Source organism: Pleurodeles waltl, chromosome 8 (assembly GCF_031143425.1).
Source record: "Pleurodeles waltl isolate 20211129_DDA chromosome 8, aPleWal1.hap1.20221129, whole genome shotgun sequence".
NCBI lineage: Eukaryota > Metazoa > Chordata > Amphibia > Caudata > Salamandridae > Pleurodeles > Pleurodeles waltl.
The window spans coordinates 25,317,102-25,332,937 of record NC_090447.1 but is presented as its reverse complement, the minus strand read 5'-3'; the positions used below and the strand labels follow the sequence as shown (position 1 = coordinate 25,332,937).

The following is a 15,836-nucleotide window of genomic DNA, read 5'->3' as shown; positions in this document are numbered from 1 at the left end:
CACAGCATGCACCACCAGGAAAACAGTCGAGAAGGCGGCAGGATCAGCGTTACATAGTTGCAGTAGTCGTCTTCGCTACTTTGTTGCAGTTTTGCAGGCTTCCAGCGCGGTCAGCAGTCGATTCCTTGGCAGAAGGTGAAGAGAGAGATGCAGAGGAACTCGGATGAGCTCTTGCATTCGTTATCTAAGGAAATCCCCAAAGCAGAGACCCTACATAGCCAGAAAAGAGGGTTTGGCTACTTAGGAGAGAAGATAGGCTAGCAACACCTGAAGGAGCCTATCAGAAGGAGTCTCTGACGTCACCTGCTGGCCCTGGCCACTCAGAGCAGTCCAGTGTGCCAGCAGCACCTCTGTTTCCAAGATGGCAGAGGTCTGGAGCACACTGGAGGAGCTCTGGGCACCTCCCAGGGGAGGTGCAGGTCAGGGGAGTGGTCACTCCCCTTTCCTTTGTCCAGTTTCGCGCCAGAGCAGGGCTGAGGGGTCCCTGAACCGGTGTAGACTGGCTTATGAAGAAATGGGCACCATCTGTGCCCATGAAAGCATTTCCAGAGGCTGGGGGAGGCTACTCCTCCCCAGCCCTGACACCTTTTTCCAAAGGGAGAGGGTGTCACACCCTCTCTCTGAGGAAGTCCTTTGTTCTGCCATCCTGGGCCAAGCCTGGCTGGACCCCAGGAGGGCAGAAACCTGTCTGAGGGGTTGGCAGCAACAGCAGCTGCAGTAAAACCCCGGGAAAGGTAGTTTGGCAGTACCCAGATCTGAGCTACAGACCCGTGGGATCATGGGTGCCAACAATGCCAGGATGGCATAGAGGGGGCAATTCCATGATCATAGACATGTTACATGGCCATATTCGGAGTTACCATTGTGAAGCTACACATAGGTATTGACCTATGTGTAGTGCACACGTGTAATGGTGTCCCCGCACTCACAAAGTCCGGGGAATTTGCCCTGAACAATGTGGGGGCACCTTGGCTAGTGCCAGGGTGCCCACACAATAAGTAACTTTGCATCTAACCTTTACCAGGTAAAGGTTAGACATATAGGTGACTTATAAGTTACTTAAGTGCAGTGGTAATTGGCTGTGAAATAACGTGGACGTTATTTCCCTCAGGCTGCAGTGGCAGGCCTGTGTAAAAATTGTCAGAGCTCCCTATGGGTGGCAAAAGAAATGCTGCAGCCCATAGGGATCTCCTGGAACCCCAATACCCTGGGTACCTCAGTACCATATACTAGGGAATTATAAGGGTGTTCCAGTGTGCCAATGTAAATTGGTGAAATTGGTCACTAGCCTGTTAGTGACAATTTGAAAGAAATGAGAGAGCATAACCACTGAGGTTCTGGATAGCAGAGCCTCAGTGAGACAGTTAGTAATAACACAGGTAACACATTCAGGGTACACTTATGAGCACTGGGGCCCTGTCTGGCAGGGTCCCAATGACACATACAACTAAAACAACATATATACAGTGAAAAATGGGGGTAACATGCCAGGCAAGATGATACTTTCCTACAGGGGGTTCCAGTGGTTGATATTTGCAAGGCGGCAACTTGGGCATTCCTCCATACCTTTGCAAAGCATTACTGCTTGGACTCTGAGGTTCGGAGGGATGGCCATTTTGGACGATCTGTTTGACAGGATTTCTTGGTGTAATCAAACAGGCACCCACCTCCGAGTGTGGTACTGCTTTGGGACTCTATTCATAAGGTGAGTAACCCACAGGTAGTTTGTATCCATCAAAAGAACAAGTTACTTACCTTCGGTCCCCGTTGCCTGTCTGATTGCACTTCGATTTGGGGTTGTATAAATGTATGTATATATTGATACTTTTTCTGTATATATATGTGTGTGTGTATATATATATATATATGTATATATATATATATATATATATATATATATATAAATGGTAGTTTTGATTATGTTGCATCTGTAAGGAAATGCCTCCTTGGCATGGTTACCCCCTGACTTTTTTCCTTTGCTGATGCCAAGTTATGATTTGAATGTGTGCTGAGGCCTGCTAACCAGGCCCCAGCACCAGTGTTCTTTCCCTAAACTGTACCTTTCTCTCCACAGTTGGCACAACCCTGGCACCCAGGCAAGTCCCTTGTAACTGGTACCCCTGGTACCAAGGGCCCTGATGCCAGGGAAGGTCTCTAAAGGCTGCAGCATGTCTTATGCCACCCTGGGCACCCCTCACTCAGCACATACACACTGCTTGCCAGCTTGTGTGTGCTGGTGGGGAGAAAATGACTAAGTCGACATGGCATTCCCCTCAGAGTGCCATGCCAACCTCACACTACCTCAGGCATAGATAAGTCACCCCTCTAGCAGGCCTTACAGCCCTAAGGCAGGGTGCACTATACCACAGGTGAGGGCATAGGTGCATGAGCACTGTGCCCCTACAGTGTCTAAGCAAAACCTTAGACATTGTAAGTGCAGGGTAGCCATAAGAATATATGGTCTGGGAGTCTGTCATACACTAACTCCACAGCACCATAATGGCTACACTGAAAACTGTGAAGTTTGGTATCAAACTTCTCAGCACAATAAATGCACACTGATGCCAGTGTACATGTTATTGTGAAATACACCCAGAGGGCATCTTAGAGATGCCCCCTGAAAACATACCCGAATTCCAGGGTGGGATGACTAGTTTTTGCCAGCCTGCCACACACCAGACATGTTGCTGGCCACATGGGGAGAGTGCCTTTGTCACTCTGTGGCCAGGAACAAAGCATGTACTGGGTGGAGGTGCTTCTCACCTCCCCCTGCAGGAACTGTAACACCTGGCGGTGAGCCCCAAGTATTGATTGTAAATCTTGAACCTGTGGTTCTTAAATATATTTTTCTATATAAAAACCTATTGGCCTGGAATTTGTCTTTAAGTGTGTGTTCCTCATTTATTGCCTGTGTGTGTACAACAAATGCTTAAGCCTACTGCTCGACCACACTACCACAAAATAGAGCATTAGAATTATCTCTTTTTGCCACTTACCTCTAAGGGGAAACCTTGGACTCTGTGCACACTATTTCTTACTTTGAAATAGTACATACAGAGCCAACTTCCTACAGCATCATGAAGGCTTTATGTATATATGTAGTTATTGGAGTCATTGTGGACTCGTTTCTCACCTGTTCGCCTCAAAGGCACGTTAAAAAATGGGTGAAACTGACGTCAGCACGCCGATGAGGACCTCTTATTGGCACGGTGAAGTCAGACGGAGTCTTGTGGAGCCATGCAATTGTGACGTCCTCGTCGACATGGAGAGCTGGGAAGAAGATTTTCCATCGGATGCTGGCGCAAGGGTGAATTCATAAGGTGAGGAATCCACAGTTAGCTATTTTATCCCCCAGAAAAAGCGTTACCGAAGGTAAGTAACTTGTTCTTTGGGACTAGTTGCATCATTTTTCTCTTTGTGAGGAGGGTTTAAAGTAGCAAAATGTTAAATTTTTTTCCAAATTGACTTTACTTTTAAAACAAAGACATCTAGCTTCCTACTTGCATTTATTCTTTGTGTAATCATTTAACATTTTATGAATATACAGTTGTATGTTAAGGGATCTCGTGCATAGGTGGAGCTATTGTTGAATTTAATAATTCAATTAATATAAACTTGTAGGTAAACTAAGGTTACCATTGAATTCCTTGATTTTAGGGGTGTTTTCAGAGTGCTATTTCAAAAATGAAAACTATGCAGAGGAGCTCCTGACACGAGTGTCTGTTGCCTGGGGAGGAAGCAGTTGCCTGCAGCTGGCTGTGGATGCCAATGCTACAGACTTTATGTCTCATGGCGGAGTCCAGGTCGGTTCTTTCAATACTCTTTTTCTTGTATTCAGTTTATTCTTAATTATAAAGTGAGCTTACAGTGTTCTGCATTTAAACTCATTCTTCTCAAATCTGTGCACAGGTGTGATTATGTTAATCGTGGCATGTTAAAAATATATATATTTGTGGTTGAAACAGGTAGCATGTTAGCATTGAATGTACCACTCTGATCTCCTGTCACCATCTATCTTTAAAGGTACAAAACGCAACTTCAAATACATTGAACAGAATCAGAATACAATTAGAGCAAATGGGTGGATTTTCAAAGGAAACCCTGAATATTTACCTCCTTTTTATTTATTTATTTACTTTACAAAAGGGTCTGACACATAGGCTGTGAGTAAAGCAATAGGTTAATTACTTTTTGTAATGCTCTTTCTGATGGATACACTAAAAAGACACTTTGGTAAGGAGATGGAAAATCCCAGGGCCAACAGAAGGGTGACTGTTGTCCGACTAAGAGCGACAAGCCTGCATTGAGGAGCTAGTCATTGAGGTATGAGTATACATGTATTCCAAACCAGCGATGAAGGGCTATGACAAATGCTATTACCTCTGCAATTACTCGAGGATGGAAGTGAGGTTGAAGCGCAGGTTGGCACATTGGAAATACTCTAACACCACCACAAACCAAAGGTCGCGTCTGTGGGAGTGAAGTGGGTGAAGAACCGAAGTCAGTCTGAGCCCTCTCTTTTTCTTGGGCACCAGGAGGAGGGAAGTTCAAAACCCCTCCCCCATCTCTAAGTAAAGTTCCCTCTAAATTGCCTATTTGGCCAGAAGCAGCTTGTCTTCTTGGGAAAATAGCATGATCTTTGAAAACCTGAGTAGACATGGGTGGGAAACAAGGGCTTGATGAAATGAATGGCATAACCTTTTATATAAAATTTGCAGCACCCATCGATCTGAAGTGATGGTTTTCCAGCTAGGTAGGAAACATCAAATCCTGCCAGCTGTATGTGGTCCTGTAAGAGGGAATCAGGGGGCTTGGAAGTCACTGGCACTGGTGAGGAGGAAGTGGAAGATTAATTTAGTTGGTGATGTCTGTGGCATCAGCCACCACGGCGTCCACTAGGGCTGTGAAAAGTCTGAGCTGTATACTGAAGTGTCTGTGAAGTCTGCTATTATTGATAGGCCAGACCTAGCTAGAGAGCCTCTAAACTTTCTGTACTATGGGTGAAACTGACAGACGGATGAAAGCAAGCCTAGTGAGTGAGCTGTAACATAGCAATCATTGAAGCTTTACATCTAGTTGCCATTTTTTGCCAAAAGTCTGGCTCCATGTTCATTAGAGATGCCTTGGAATTATCTGAATCCAGTAGTCCATATGAGCATGATGCCTGAGCACAAAACTGGGGGCCACGGCATGGCCCTCACTACATATTTGGCAGTATCTATTCCATCCTGAATCATTTGGGGAAGGTTGTCCTGAATTGCTCAAGGACAGCAAGCAAGATCTCGCTAGCCATGCTCCAAACAGTCTGCATACAATAGCCTGCGGGTAGACCATAAGACTAAATTGGCATATCAAAAATACTTTATTGCTGAATATGCCATTGCACTTTGACCCTCAACTTGGCAGAGCAGAAGGGATTCGTTTTCACATTCCTCGTGGAGTTTTGCACCACCAGACCTTCCGACGGCACATATTGGTTAAAAAAAAAGCTAGGTTACCAGTTTCTTCTAGCCACATTGAAGTGTTAAAGCCTTCTTGAAAAGCAGCAAGGGCTCCAATTTGGCAGGCCTGGGCTGCAAGATTTCTTTCAACAGATTAGCTTTAGTTTCTAACATGGAAAGCTGGAAATTAAGAACGTGTGCTGTCCTGCAGACAACCATGCAAAGGAGGTGTTTTCTTCTGTGGATGGACCTGCTGTAGCTTCTCAATCTCTCTCGGGTGAAGTGTCCAACTCACTAGCATCTTGTATGTCTCATAACCTAGCACGATAGTAATGAGGGGGGATAAAATTGTCAGCCTCCTCATCATCATCATTGCTGTGTGATGTGCTCTAAAACACTTAAACTGCATCAGAATTGAAGCCAAAGAAGGCATCCAGCTTCCATTAGTACTGTCCTTATGGGGCAGTTGGGGGTCATGCTCCAAGTTTGAGGGCTGTAATGTGGTGATCCTGTAGTCTGACATAGGTCTGGTGTGGGCTCTGAATGAGAGACAGGTGTTGAAACCTGATCCAGTGTGGGCACCACTTAGTTGGGGTTGGCTCCAATGTGACCAGTGTGGCCCTTGGGTTGGAGTGGAGCAAAGGGTTGGTGCCAGGAAGAAATCAGAAGGAGGCCGAGCTTAGGAGGGACATTCTGGCAGAAACATAACTATTGGCCCTGGGTCTTTGTGGACCAGAAGGCTCTCCATTTGGGTGCAGAAGACACTCCATTTAAAACCGCCATAGCCTTCAAGAGTTACGGCGTGACCACATTAAAGGGCACTGTCTGATGCAGTTTTGATACCGGCCAGAGGATCATAGGGTGCACCAGGACAAATTTAGGATGGACTCGAAGTCCAAAGACTAGTGGCAATGGGCCTGTGGAGTGCTAACTGTGCAGCATTTCACCTGACTTGGAGTGATAAGAAGGATGCAGATCATGCTTGGCCTTCTTGCACTTTTGTGCCATTTGGCCTTGATAAAGATTAGGGTCTGTCACAGGATTGGTGCTGCGATTTGGAGAGGGAAACGGCCCCATAACTTCGATCAGGAACATTGGTGCAAGCGTGACCTTTTCTTCTCTTCCACTATGTAGAGTTTTGCCTCACTCTCCCTGATCCTTTGTGTGCATCATGGCATACTAGTTGTGACCGGAACTGAGGCACCAAAAGCAAACCTTGGGTGGATTTGGGGCCAGTATCTGCTTTCTGTAGTGGTGGTACGATTTAATGCCTTTTATATTGGTAGAGACACTTTCCATGGCACTCTATGTGGAATTAAGGTGTTGGTAGTAGGAACAAAGTTGGGAGTGGATCTCTGGATTGGCATTGAAGGATGCAGAAAGAAAGAAATTGACATGAGCACACAGGGGTAGCATCCATTCATCTCTTCTGCGGCAGCGCAAGGCTATCACGTAGTCCAACTGTGCCACTGTTAAGTAGTATATAGATGACATCCACATGGTGTTTAAATTATAACATATGTTTAATATAAGATACAAGTACATATGAAACCCCAACAAGCTGAAGCGAGGCACAACTGTCATCTGAGCTGGGCCCTAACTCAGCATTCTAGCCTAGCAACATCCACAACATTCTAAACCTAATTAGTTTTAATTTATAGAACACCACATCACTGCTCTCCCAAAATATGCAACCAACAAATAAGAAATCATATATTATCAATAAAATGAGCTCAGCAGTAATCTGGAGGTTGAAATATAGTCTTTAATTCATAAAGGTACATTTCTTGTTTGATGTGGCCTCAGTCCAGAACTTTCACTCACTTGAGTCTTATCTAAAGTAACTTGGAGCAGTATCAACAGGGTAGTATTTGGCTATTCTGTTCGCATTCCATATTTTGTGATCACTCGTTTTCAACGTATTTTTTAACAATTTAATCACCTTCATTGGTTGAGAAAGTTTGAGCAGGTTGCCACTTCTCCTTGGTGATTTTTATTTTGACCCAGTCACCAACATTCACAGTAGTGTCATTTACAGCCTTTCTTACATCATACAAACTCTTTCTCCATATCAATTTTTCCTTTTCTCTCTCTGTCTCCATCCTTCCACCTTTCCTATTCGGTCATCTACCATCATTCTTACCCATCCAGGTATCACCTCATTGTTGGGCAGTATGCCTTTGAACAAGTGAAATAGCGTGACACTGGTAAACGAGTGTGAGGTGAGTATTCCCGAACTTTCTTTCTCAGCTCACACTCCCAGTCAAACCCACTACTCATATCTTGCTGCAAACACTCCTTCACTACTTTTATAATGCATTCCACTACTCAAATTACTCTTAGGCTGATAGAGAGCAGCCTTTTCATGTTTTATACCCCTTTCTCTTAGAAACTCTTCCTACCATACCTGACGTGAAGTGCACTCCATTGTCTGAAAGAAGTGTTGAGGGGAATGATTCTAATTCAAACAATTCATCTAGAAAATTGATCACCACTAGACCCTCATTATGACCCTGGCGGTCGGCGATAATATGGTGGAAAGGACTGCCAATAGTCTGACGGTACTTTCCACCATATTAATACGTTGGCGGTTTGGCTGAAACCAAACCACCAGAGTACCACACCGGCCACCACGGCGGTAACGGCCACCAGACTGGAGATATCAATCTCCAGCCCAACGGCTGTCACTGTACCGCCTGCTGGATTATGACCCCGCCTACCACCATGGTTAATATGGCTTCCTTACCGCCACGAAAACCATTGCGGTAGGCACTGTCAGTGACAGGGAATCCCTTCCCTGTAACTGATAGGGGTCTTCCCCACTCCCACTCCCTCCCCAGATTCCCCCACCCCTTGTCCTCTCCAGAACAGCTAAGTTATGATTTGAAAGTGTGCTGGGACCCTGCTAACCAGGCCCCAGCACCAGTGTTCTTTCCTTAAACCTTACCTTTGTCTCCACAATTGGCACAACCCTGTCACTCAGGTAAGTCCCTTGTAACTGGTACCCCTGGTACCAAGGGCCCTGATGCCAGGGAAGGTCTCTAAGGGCTGCAGCATGTCTTATGCCACCCTAGGGACCCCTCACTCAGCACATGCACACTGCCTCTCAGCTTGTGTGTGCTGGTAGGGAGAAAATGACTAAGTCGACATGGCACTCCCCTCAGAGTGCCATGCCAACCTCACACTGCCTGTGGCATAGGTAAGCACCCCTCTAACAGGCCTTACAGCCTTAAGGCAGGGTGCACTATACCACAGGAGAGGGCATATGTGCATGAGCTCCGTGCCCCTACAGTGTCTAAATAAAACCATAGACATTGTAAGTACAGGGTAGCCATAAGAGTATATGGTCTGGGAGTTTGTCAAACACAAACTCCACAGTTCCTTAATGGCTGCACTGAAAACTGGGAAGTTTGGTATCAAACTTCTCAGCACAATAAATGCACACTGATGCCAGTGTTCAATTTATTGTAACATACACCCAGAGGACATCTTAGAGATGCCCCATGAATACCTACCCGACTTCTAGTATAGGCTGACCGGTTTCTGCCAGCCTGCCACACACCAGACATGTTGCTGGCCACATGGGGAGAGTGCCTTTGTCACTCCGTGGCCAGAAACAAAGCCTGTACTGGGTGGAGGTGCTTCTCACCCCCCCCCCTGCAGGAACTGGCTCACCCCTTTTGTTACAGCGCCCCAGGACATCCCAGCTAGTTCAGATGCCCGCCCCTCCGGCCACTGCCCCCACTTTTGGCGGCAAGGGTGGAGGAGATAATGAGAAAAACAAGGAGGAGTCACCCACCAGTCAGGACAGCCTCTAAGGTGTCCTGAGCTGAGGTGACCCCTGCCTTGAGAACTCCTCCATCTTGAGTTTGGAGGATTCCCCCAATAGGATTAGGGATGTTCCCCCCTCTCCACAGGGAGGAGGCACAAAGAGGGTGTAGCCACCCTCAAGGACAGTAGTCATTGGCTACTGCCCTCCCAGACCTAAACACACCCCTAAATTCAGTATTCTGATGGATACAACTACCTGTGGATTCCTCACCTGATGAATACTCCCATGGCGCCAGCATTTGACGGAAATCTTCTTACTAGTCTCTGCACGTCGACGAGGACGTCACTCTAGCCCACGCGACGCCGTCTGACGTCATACAGGCAATAAGAAGTCCTCGCCGACGTGCCGATGACAGTTCCCTTTTTTCCGTGCATTCGAAACGGTTATCTTCGAGGGAGTTACTGTTACCTTCGTGGTTACAGTGTATTGTCTGCTGCGTAGTCTTCTCTGCGGTAACAATGTCTCAGAGGAAGTCGGGTTTCAAGCCCTGTCGAGAGTGTGGGGGCAAGATGTCAGTTACAGATCCTCACTCCGACTGTCTATGGTGTTTGAGCTCCGACCACGACGTCTCGACTTGCGATTCATGTCAACACATGAATCCGAAGGCCCTCAAAGAGCGCGAGGCCAAGTTATTCATGGCAAAGTCAAAGAAGAAGGAGAAACATCATAAGAAGTCTTCTTCGCCAAGGTCTCACCGGCGTCATCGAGACTCCCGGCGCCGTAGAGACTCACGACGTCACTCCAGCAAGGAGTCTCATTCGAGGTCACCTTCGGCTCGGCGTCGGAGGACTTGGGAGGTCAGCCCCACGGTCACGCCGCATCCATCGACGCCGTTGCCCTCTCCGGCGTCACCGACTTCACCTGGTCAGGCGTCAGTGATTGAGGTGGTGCAGCCTCTTGTGTTTTCTCCGGCGTCGCAGACGTCGAGGCCGGCGTCGGGGTCGCCTTCGATCCAGGCACCCCAGTATCCGGCTTTTCCCACTCCTGGAGCCGATAGTACCGCGTTTCTTAATGCGATGTATACCATCTTTCAGCAGATGGCTCCAGGAGCTGCTCCGGCTGGTCCTTCGGGGCCCTTGGCCTTTTCGTTGGGTGATCCTGCGCCTCTTCGGCCGGCACCCTTTATGCCCTTTCTCCCTTTTGGGAATGTGGGCTCGGCGCCGGTGCCGGCGTCGGTGGCCGCTCCGGTGGCTTCGGATGTTTCGGCCCCGGAGGTTGCCCCTCCGTCGAAGTCAGGATTTTGCCCTGTGACTCCGGTTGGTCCATCGGCTCCAAGACCTCGTCCTCCGGCTCCTGCCTCGGCGCCGAAGCTGCCTGTGGCGCCGGACGCGGCGTCAGATGCTTCTGGAGATCGGCGCCGTTCTTCGACGTCGGCGGAGGCCATGTCGACTCCGCGTATCGAGGAGAGACTTCATTCGAGGAGGCGTGCTCTCCGTCTTTTAGAAGAGCAAGAGTACCAGCGAGTCCTAGAGGAGGGAGAGATTGAGGACTCTGGAGACGGACTGCATGGTCTGGATACAGCCAGTGGGCTGGACACTTCCCCTGAGTGGGACCTTTCATCTCCAGGGGAATATACGGAGGAGGCTGCTTCCTTTCATGCTGTGGTGAGGAAGGCAGCGAGCTTTTTGGACCTGCCTTTGCCGGTGGCAGAGGCAAAGCAGAATTTGCTGACAGAGGTATTGCATCCGGCCTCTGCTGCAGCTGAGCCTCTCTTGCCATTTAATGAGGCTTTGCTGGATCCGGTGTTGGAGGTGTGGAAGAAGCCAGTGTCTTCCTCGGCCGTTCATAGGGCTGTGGCCAGGAGGTATCGAGCTGCACCATCTGACCCTGGCTTTCTCTCTAGACACCCTACGCCGGAGAGCTTGGTGGTGCAAGCCTCCTGTTCCTCAAAGTCAGCGCCTGGTTCCTTCCCGACGGTGCCTGGAGACAGAGACTCCAAGAAACTGGATGCGCAGTCCAAGAAAATATTTTCGTCATGCAGTTTGGCGTTGAAGGCCACCAACGCCACGTGCATTCTGGGGAGGTACATCCATGCGCTGATGGATGATATTTCGTCTTCATTCACGGAGCTTCCCCAGGGTCTTTTGGATGTGGTCTCGGACGCCCAGGCTGCCGCGACCCAGATTATCCAGTCTGGGCTGGACACGACCGACTCGGTGGCCAGGGCGATGGGCACGGCTGTGGTGGCAAGAAGACAGGCCTGGCTCCGAAACTCAGGGTTCTCTGCGGATGTGCAGTCGACCCTGCTGGACCTCCCGTTTGATGGGGACAGACTGTTTGGAGCCAAGGCAGATTCGGCCTTGGAACGATTTAAGGAGAGCAGAGCCACAGCCAAATCGTTAGGACTGCAAGCTCCTTCTTCCTCTGCCTCTTCTAGAATTTTCAGGAGGTTTCGGGGATTTGGGCGTGGCTCTTATTCCTCTTCCTTTCGGGGGAGGTTCCAGCAACCCGCCTCTTCCCTCCCCTATAGGTCATTTAGAGGGAGGGGGAGGGGTGGGGTCCGTACCAGAGGAGCCTCTCAACAGCACTCTGCCTCTTCCTCGTCCTCTGGAGGGGTGCAGCAGGGGAAGCAGCCTTAGGCTTCCACCGTTTCCCACTCACTCCTCTCCTGTAAGGGGAAGATTACAGCGTTTTCTCCACAAGTGGAGGTCTATCACAACGGACACTTGGGTTCTCGGCATTGTGGGAAAAGGCTACGCCCTTCCCTTTCGGGAGTTCCCGCCCCTCATCCCGCCCCGCCCATCTTATTGTTCAGAAGAACACCTCCTGTTGCTAGAACAGGAGGTTCAAGTCCTCCTTTCAAAGGGCGCGGTAGAGTTGGTCCCAGAGCAGGAAAAGGGTCGAGGTTGTTACTCAAGATACTTCCTGATTCCCAAAAAGGATGGTCAGTTGAGACCAATCCTGGATCTGAGGATCTTGAATTGGTTCCTCAAACAGGAAAAGTTCAAGATGCTGACCCTAGCACAGGTGCTTTTGGCGTTGAACAAGGAAGATTGGATGGTGTCTGTCGACTTGCAGGATGCTTACTTTCATATCCCGATACTCAAGTCGCACAGGAAGTATCTCCGGTTTGTGGTAGGGTCGCAGCACTATCAGTTTGCGGTCCTCCCGTTTGGTCTTACTTCAGCACCTCGAGTCTTCACAAAGGTGATGTCAGTGGTTGCGGCGGAGCTCAGAAGGAAGGGGATAGCAGTATTCCCTTACTTGGACGACTGGTTGATCAAAGCCAAGTCCCCGGAGCTTGTGTCGCATCATCTGCAGTCAACAACCCAGTTGTTGTTCGACCTGGGCTTTTCGGTGAACGTGCCCAAATCTCACCTGGAGCCCTCTCAGCGCCTCCTGTTCATAGGGGCAGTACTGGATACAACATTGAGTCGAGCCTTTCCTCCGCCTCAGCGGATTCAAGATATTCAGGAATTGGTTCCAATGTTTCGAAATGGAGCGGTAGTTCCAGTCCTCAAGGTCCTTCGTCTGCTCGGTCTGTTCGCCTCCTGCATTCTGTTGGTCACGCATGCTCGCTGGCACATGAGGGCTCTTCAGTGGTGCCTCCGAAGGCAGTGGTCTCAACACAAGGGAGATTTAGAAGGTACTGTCAAGATCTCCAGAGATGCTGCTGTGGAATTGAAGTGGTGGATTGCGGGCAACAATCTTTCACAGGGGAAGCCGTTCGCGCAGTCGCCACCAGTGGCCACGGTAATAACGGATGCCTCCACCCTAGGATGGGGAGCTCATCTGGGGGATCTGGAGATCAAAGGGCTTTGGTCTCCAGAGGAACAGGTGTTTCATATCAATCTGTTGGAGTTACGGGCTGTACGTTTGGCTCTCAAGGCCTTCCTCCCATCCCTTCGTGGTCAGTCGGTACAGGTCCTGACGGACAATACTACCACGATGTGGTACATAAACAAACAGGGAGGAGTAGGGTCGTACCTTCTCTGCAGAGAAGCTCTTCGGCTATGGTCCTGGGCAAAGGACCATCAGATTTGCTTGGTGGCAAATCATCTGGCCGGGGTCTTGAATGTACGTGCGGACAGTCTCAGTCGCCAATTCTCGGCAGACCACGAGTGGCGTCTCCATCCAGATCAAGTCTGTTTAATCTTCCAGATGTGGGGGTTTCCTCGGATAGATCTGTTTGCCACTCGGGAGAACGCGCATTGCCCGTTATTCTGCAGCCTCCAGTATCCGATGCAGGGAGCGTTGGGGGACGCGTTTCAGATAACCTGGTGCGACCAGTTGCTTTACGCGTTTCCCCCCATACCCTTGATTCCTCGAGTGTTGAGGAAAATTCGCCAAGACCGGGCCCAAGTCATCTTAATAGCTCCGGATTGGCCAAGGAGGGTATGGTACTCCGACCTTCTCCAACTCTCACTGTGCCCTCCGCTCCGTCTCCCTCTCAGGGCAGACCTCCTCTCGCAGTCGCAGGGGCAGGTTTTACACCCCAACCTCCAGAGTCTGCACCTACATGCTTGGAGATTGAACGGGGCAACCTGAGTTCCTTCTCTCTCCCGCCTGATGTAGTGGATGTTATCTTAGCGGCCAGGCGACACTCCACTAAATCTATCTACGCTAATAGGTGGTCTAAATTTGTTATGTGGTGTGGAGAGAGACAGATTGATCCCTTACATGCTCATCTGTCACATGTTTTGTCTTTTGCACTGTCTCTAGCGCAGAAAGGTTGTGCAGTAGCTACCATTAAGGGTTATTTGTCGGCCTTGTCAGCCTTCATTTGTCTTCCAGACCAACCATCGTTATTTAAATCCCCTATTGTTCTCAGATTCTTGAAAGGTCTTCTGAATCAATATCCTCCAAAACCATTCGTTATGCCTCAATGGGATTTGTCCTTGGTCCTGACTTTCCTTATGGGGTCCCCTTTTGAGCCTATGCATTCTTGCCCCTTAAGGTATTTGGTTATTAAAACAGTATTCCTGGTAGCTATAACATCTGCAAGGAGAGTGAGTGAGTTGCAGGCCTTATCGGTTAAACCCCCTTATATAACGTTTTATGGGGATAAGGTGGTGTTGAGGACCAAGGCTGCTTTCCTTCCGAAGGTTGTTTCACCCTTCCATTTGGCTCAGACAATCACTTTGTCCACGTTTTATCCTCCGCCTCATCCTTCAAAGGAGGAAGAAAGACTACATCGCCTGGACCCAAAAAGGGCGTTGAGCTTCTATATCGACAGAATGAAGGATATCAGGCTGGAGGATCAGCTGTTTGTCGGATACGTGGGCAAGAGGAGAGGAAAGGCAGTCCACAAGAGAACACTCTCCAGGTGGGTTGTTCTTTGCATTAAAATCTGTTACTCTTTGGCAAAGAAGGATCCGCCTGAGGGCATTAGAGCTCACTCCACCAGAGCTAAGTCGGCCTCTTCGGCCTTGGCCAGGGGTGTTCCTGTGGTTGACATCTGCAAGGCCGCAACTTGGTCGTCCCTTCACACTTTTGTGAAACATTACTGTTTGGACTCTGAGGTCAGAAGGGACGGTCATTTTGCACGGTCAGTGCTGCAGGATTTCTTGGTTTGACCATTTAGGCACCCACCGCCGGGCGTGGTACTGCTTTGGGACTCTATTCATCAGGTGAGGAATCCACAGGTAGTTGTATCCATCAGAAGAACGAGTTACTTACCTTCGGTAACGACTTTTCTGGTGGATACATTAGCTACCTGTGGATTCCTCACGGTCCCACCCGCCTCCCCGTTGCCTTTTTGGTCTCTCCAAGCAATCCTTGAGTGTGCTCCTTTTGGTCTTCAAAGTTGCAATACATTTTGCATGTATGATATTTGTATATATGTGTATATGTATATATAAATCTATATATATATTGGGTATATACATGATTCGTATGTATAAATATATTTATTTGTTTAAAAAAAAAAAAAAAAAAAAAAAAGGTTATATTAAATCTACAGCTATTTTATTGCAATGTTGTGTGATTTACAATATTAAGAGATGTTGCTTTGCTCTTTCATTGCATTGGGTTATTATTATTATTCTCATGCACGTAAAAAATGTTGGTACTGTCATCGGCACGTCGGCGAGGACTTCTTATTGCCTGTATGACGTCAGACGGCGTCGCGTGGGCTAGAGTGACGTCCTCGTCGACGTGCAGAGACTAGTAAGAAGATTTCCGTCAAATGCTGGCGCCATGGGAGTATTCATCAGGTGAGGAATCCACAGGTAGCTAATGTATCCACCAGAAAAGTCGTTACCGAAGGTAAGTAACTCGTTCTTTAGGGACTCCCCAGATCCCAGGAATTCAGATTTCGGCAACCTGAAGAAACTAGAAGGATTGCTGACCTACAAGCCTGCAGAGAAGGAGGAAGACGACAACTGCTTTGGCCCCAGCCCTACCGGCCTGTCTCCAACTTCGAACACCTGCTCCAGCCACGCATCCTACAGAGATCAGCGACCTCTGAAGCCTCTGAGGACTGCCCTGGACGAAAGGACCAAGAAACTCCCGTGAACAGCGGGCCTGTTCAAAACCTACTTCTTTGCAACAAAGAAGCAACTTTCAAAGACTGCACATTTCCCGCCGAAAGCGTGAGACTTCACACTCTGCACCCGACGCCC

General features: G+C 48.6%; 1 protein-coding gene across 1 annotated transcript in view; it reads left to right on the top strand.

Annotated features, from left to right (window-relative positions):
• The window catches only part of LOC138249319 (transient receptor potential cation channel subfamily M member 2-like), a 1,037,937-nt gene that overhangs the window by 548,452 nt on the left and 473,649 nt on the right, over nucleotides 1-15,836 (top strand). Inside the window, exon 20 of the mRNA XM_069203278.1 lies at nucleotides 3,658-3,803. Coding sequence (XP_069059379.1) covers nucleotides 3,658-3,803 — 146 coding nt within the window. The remainder of the gene's footprint in view (nucleotides 1-3,657; nucleotides 3,804-15,836) is intronic.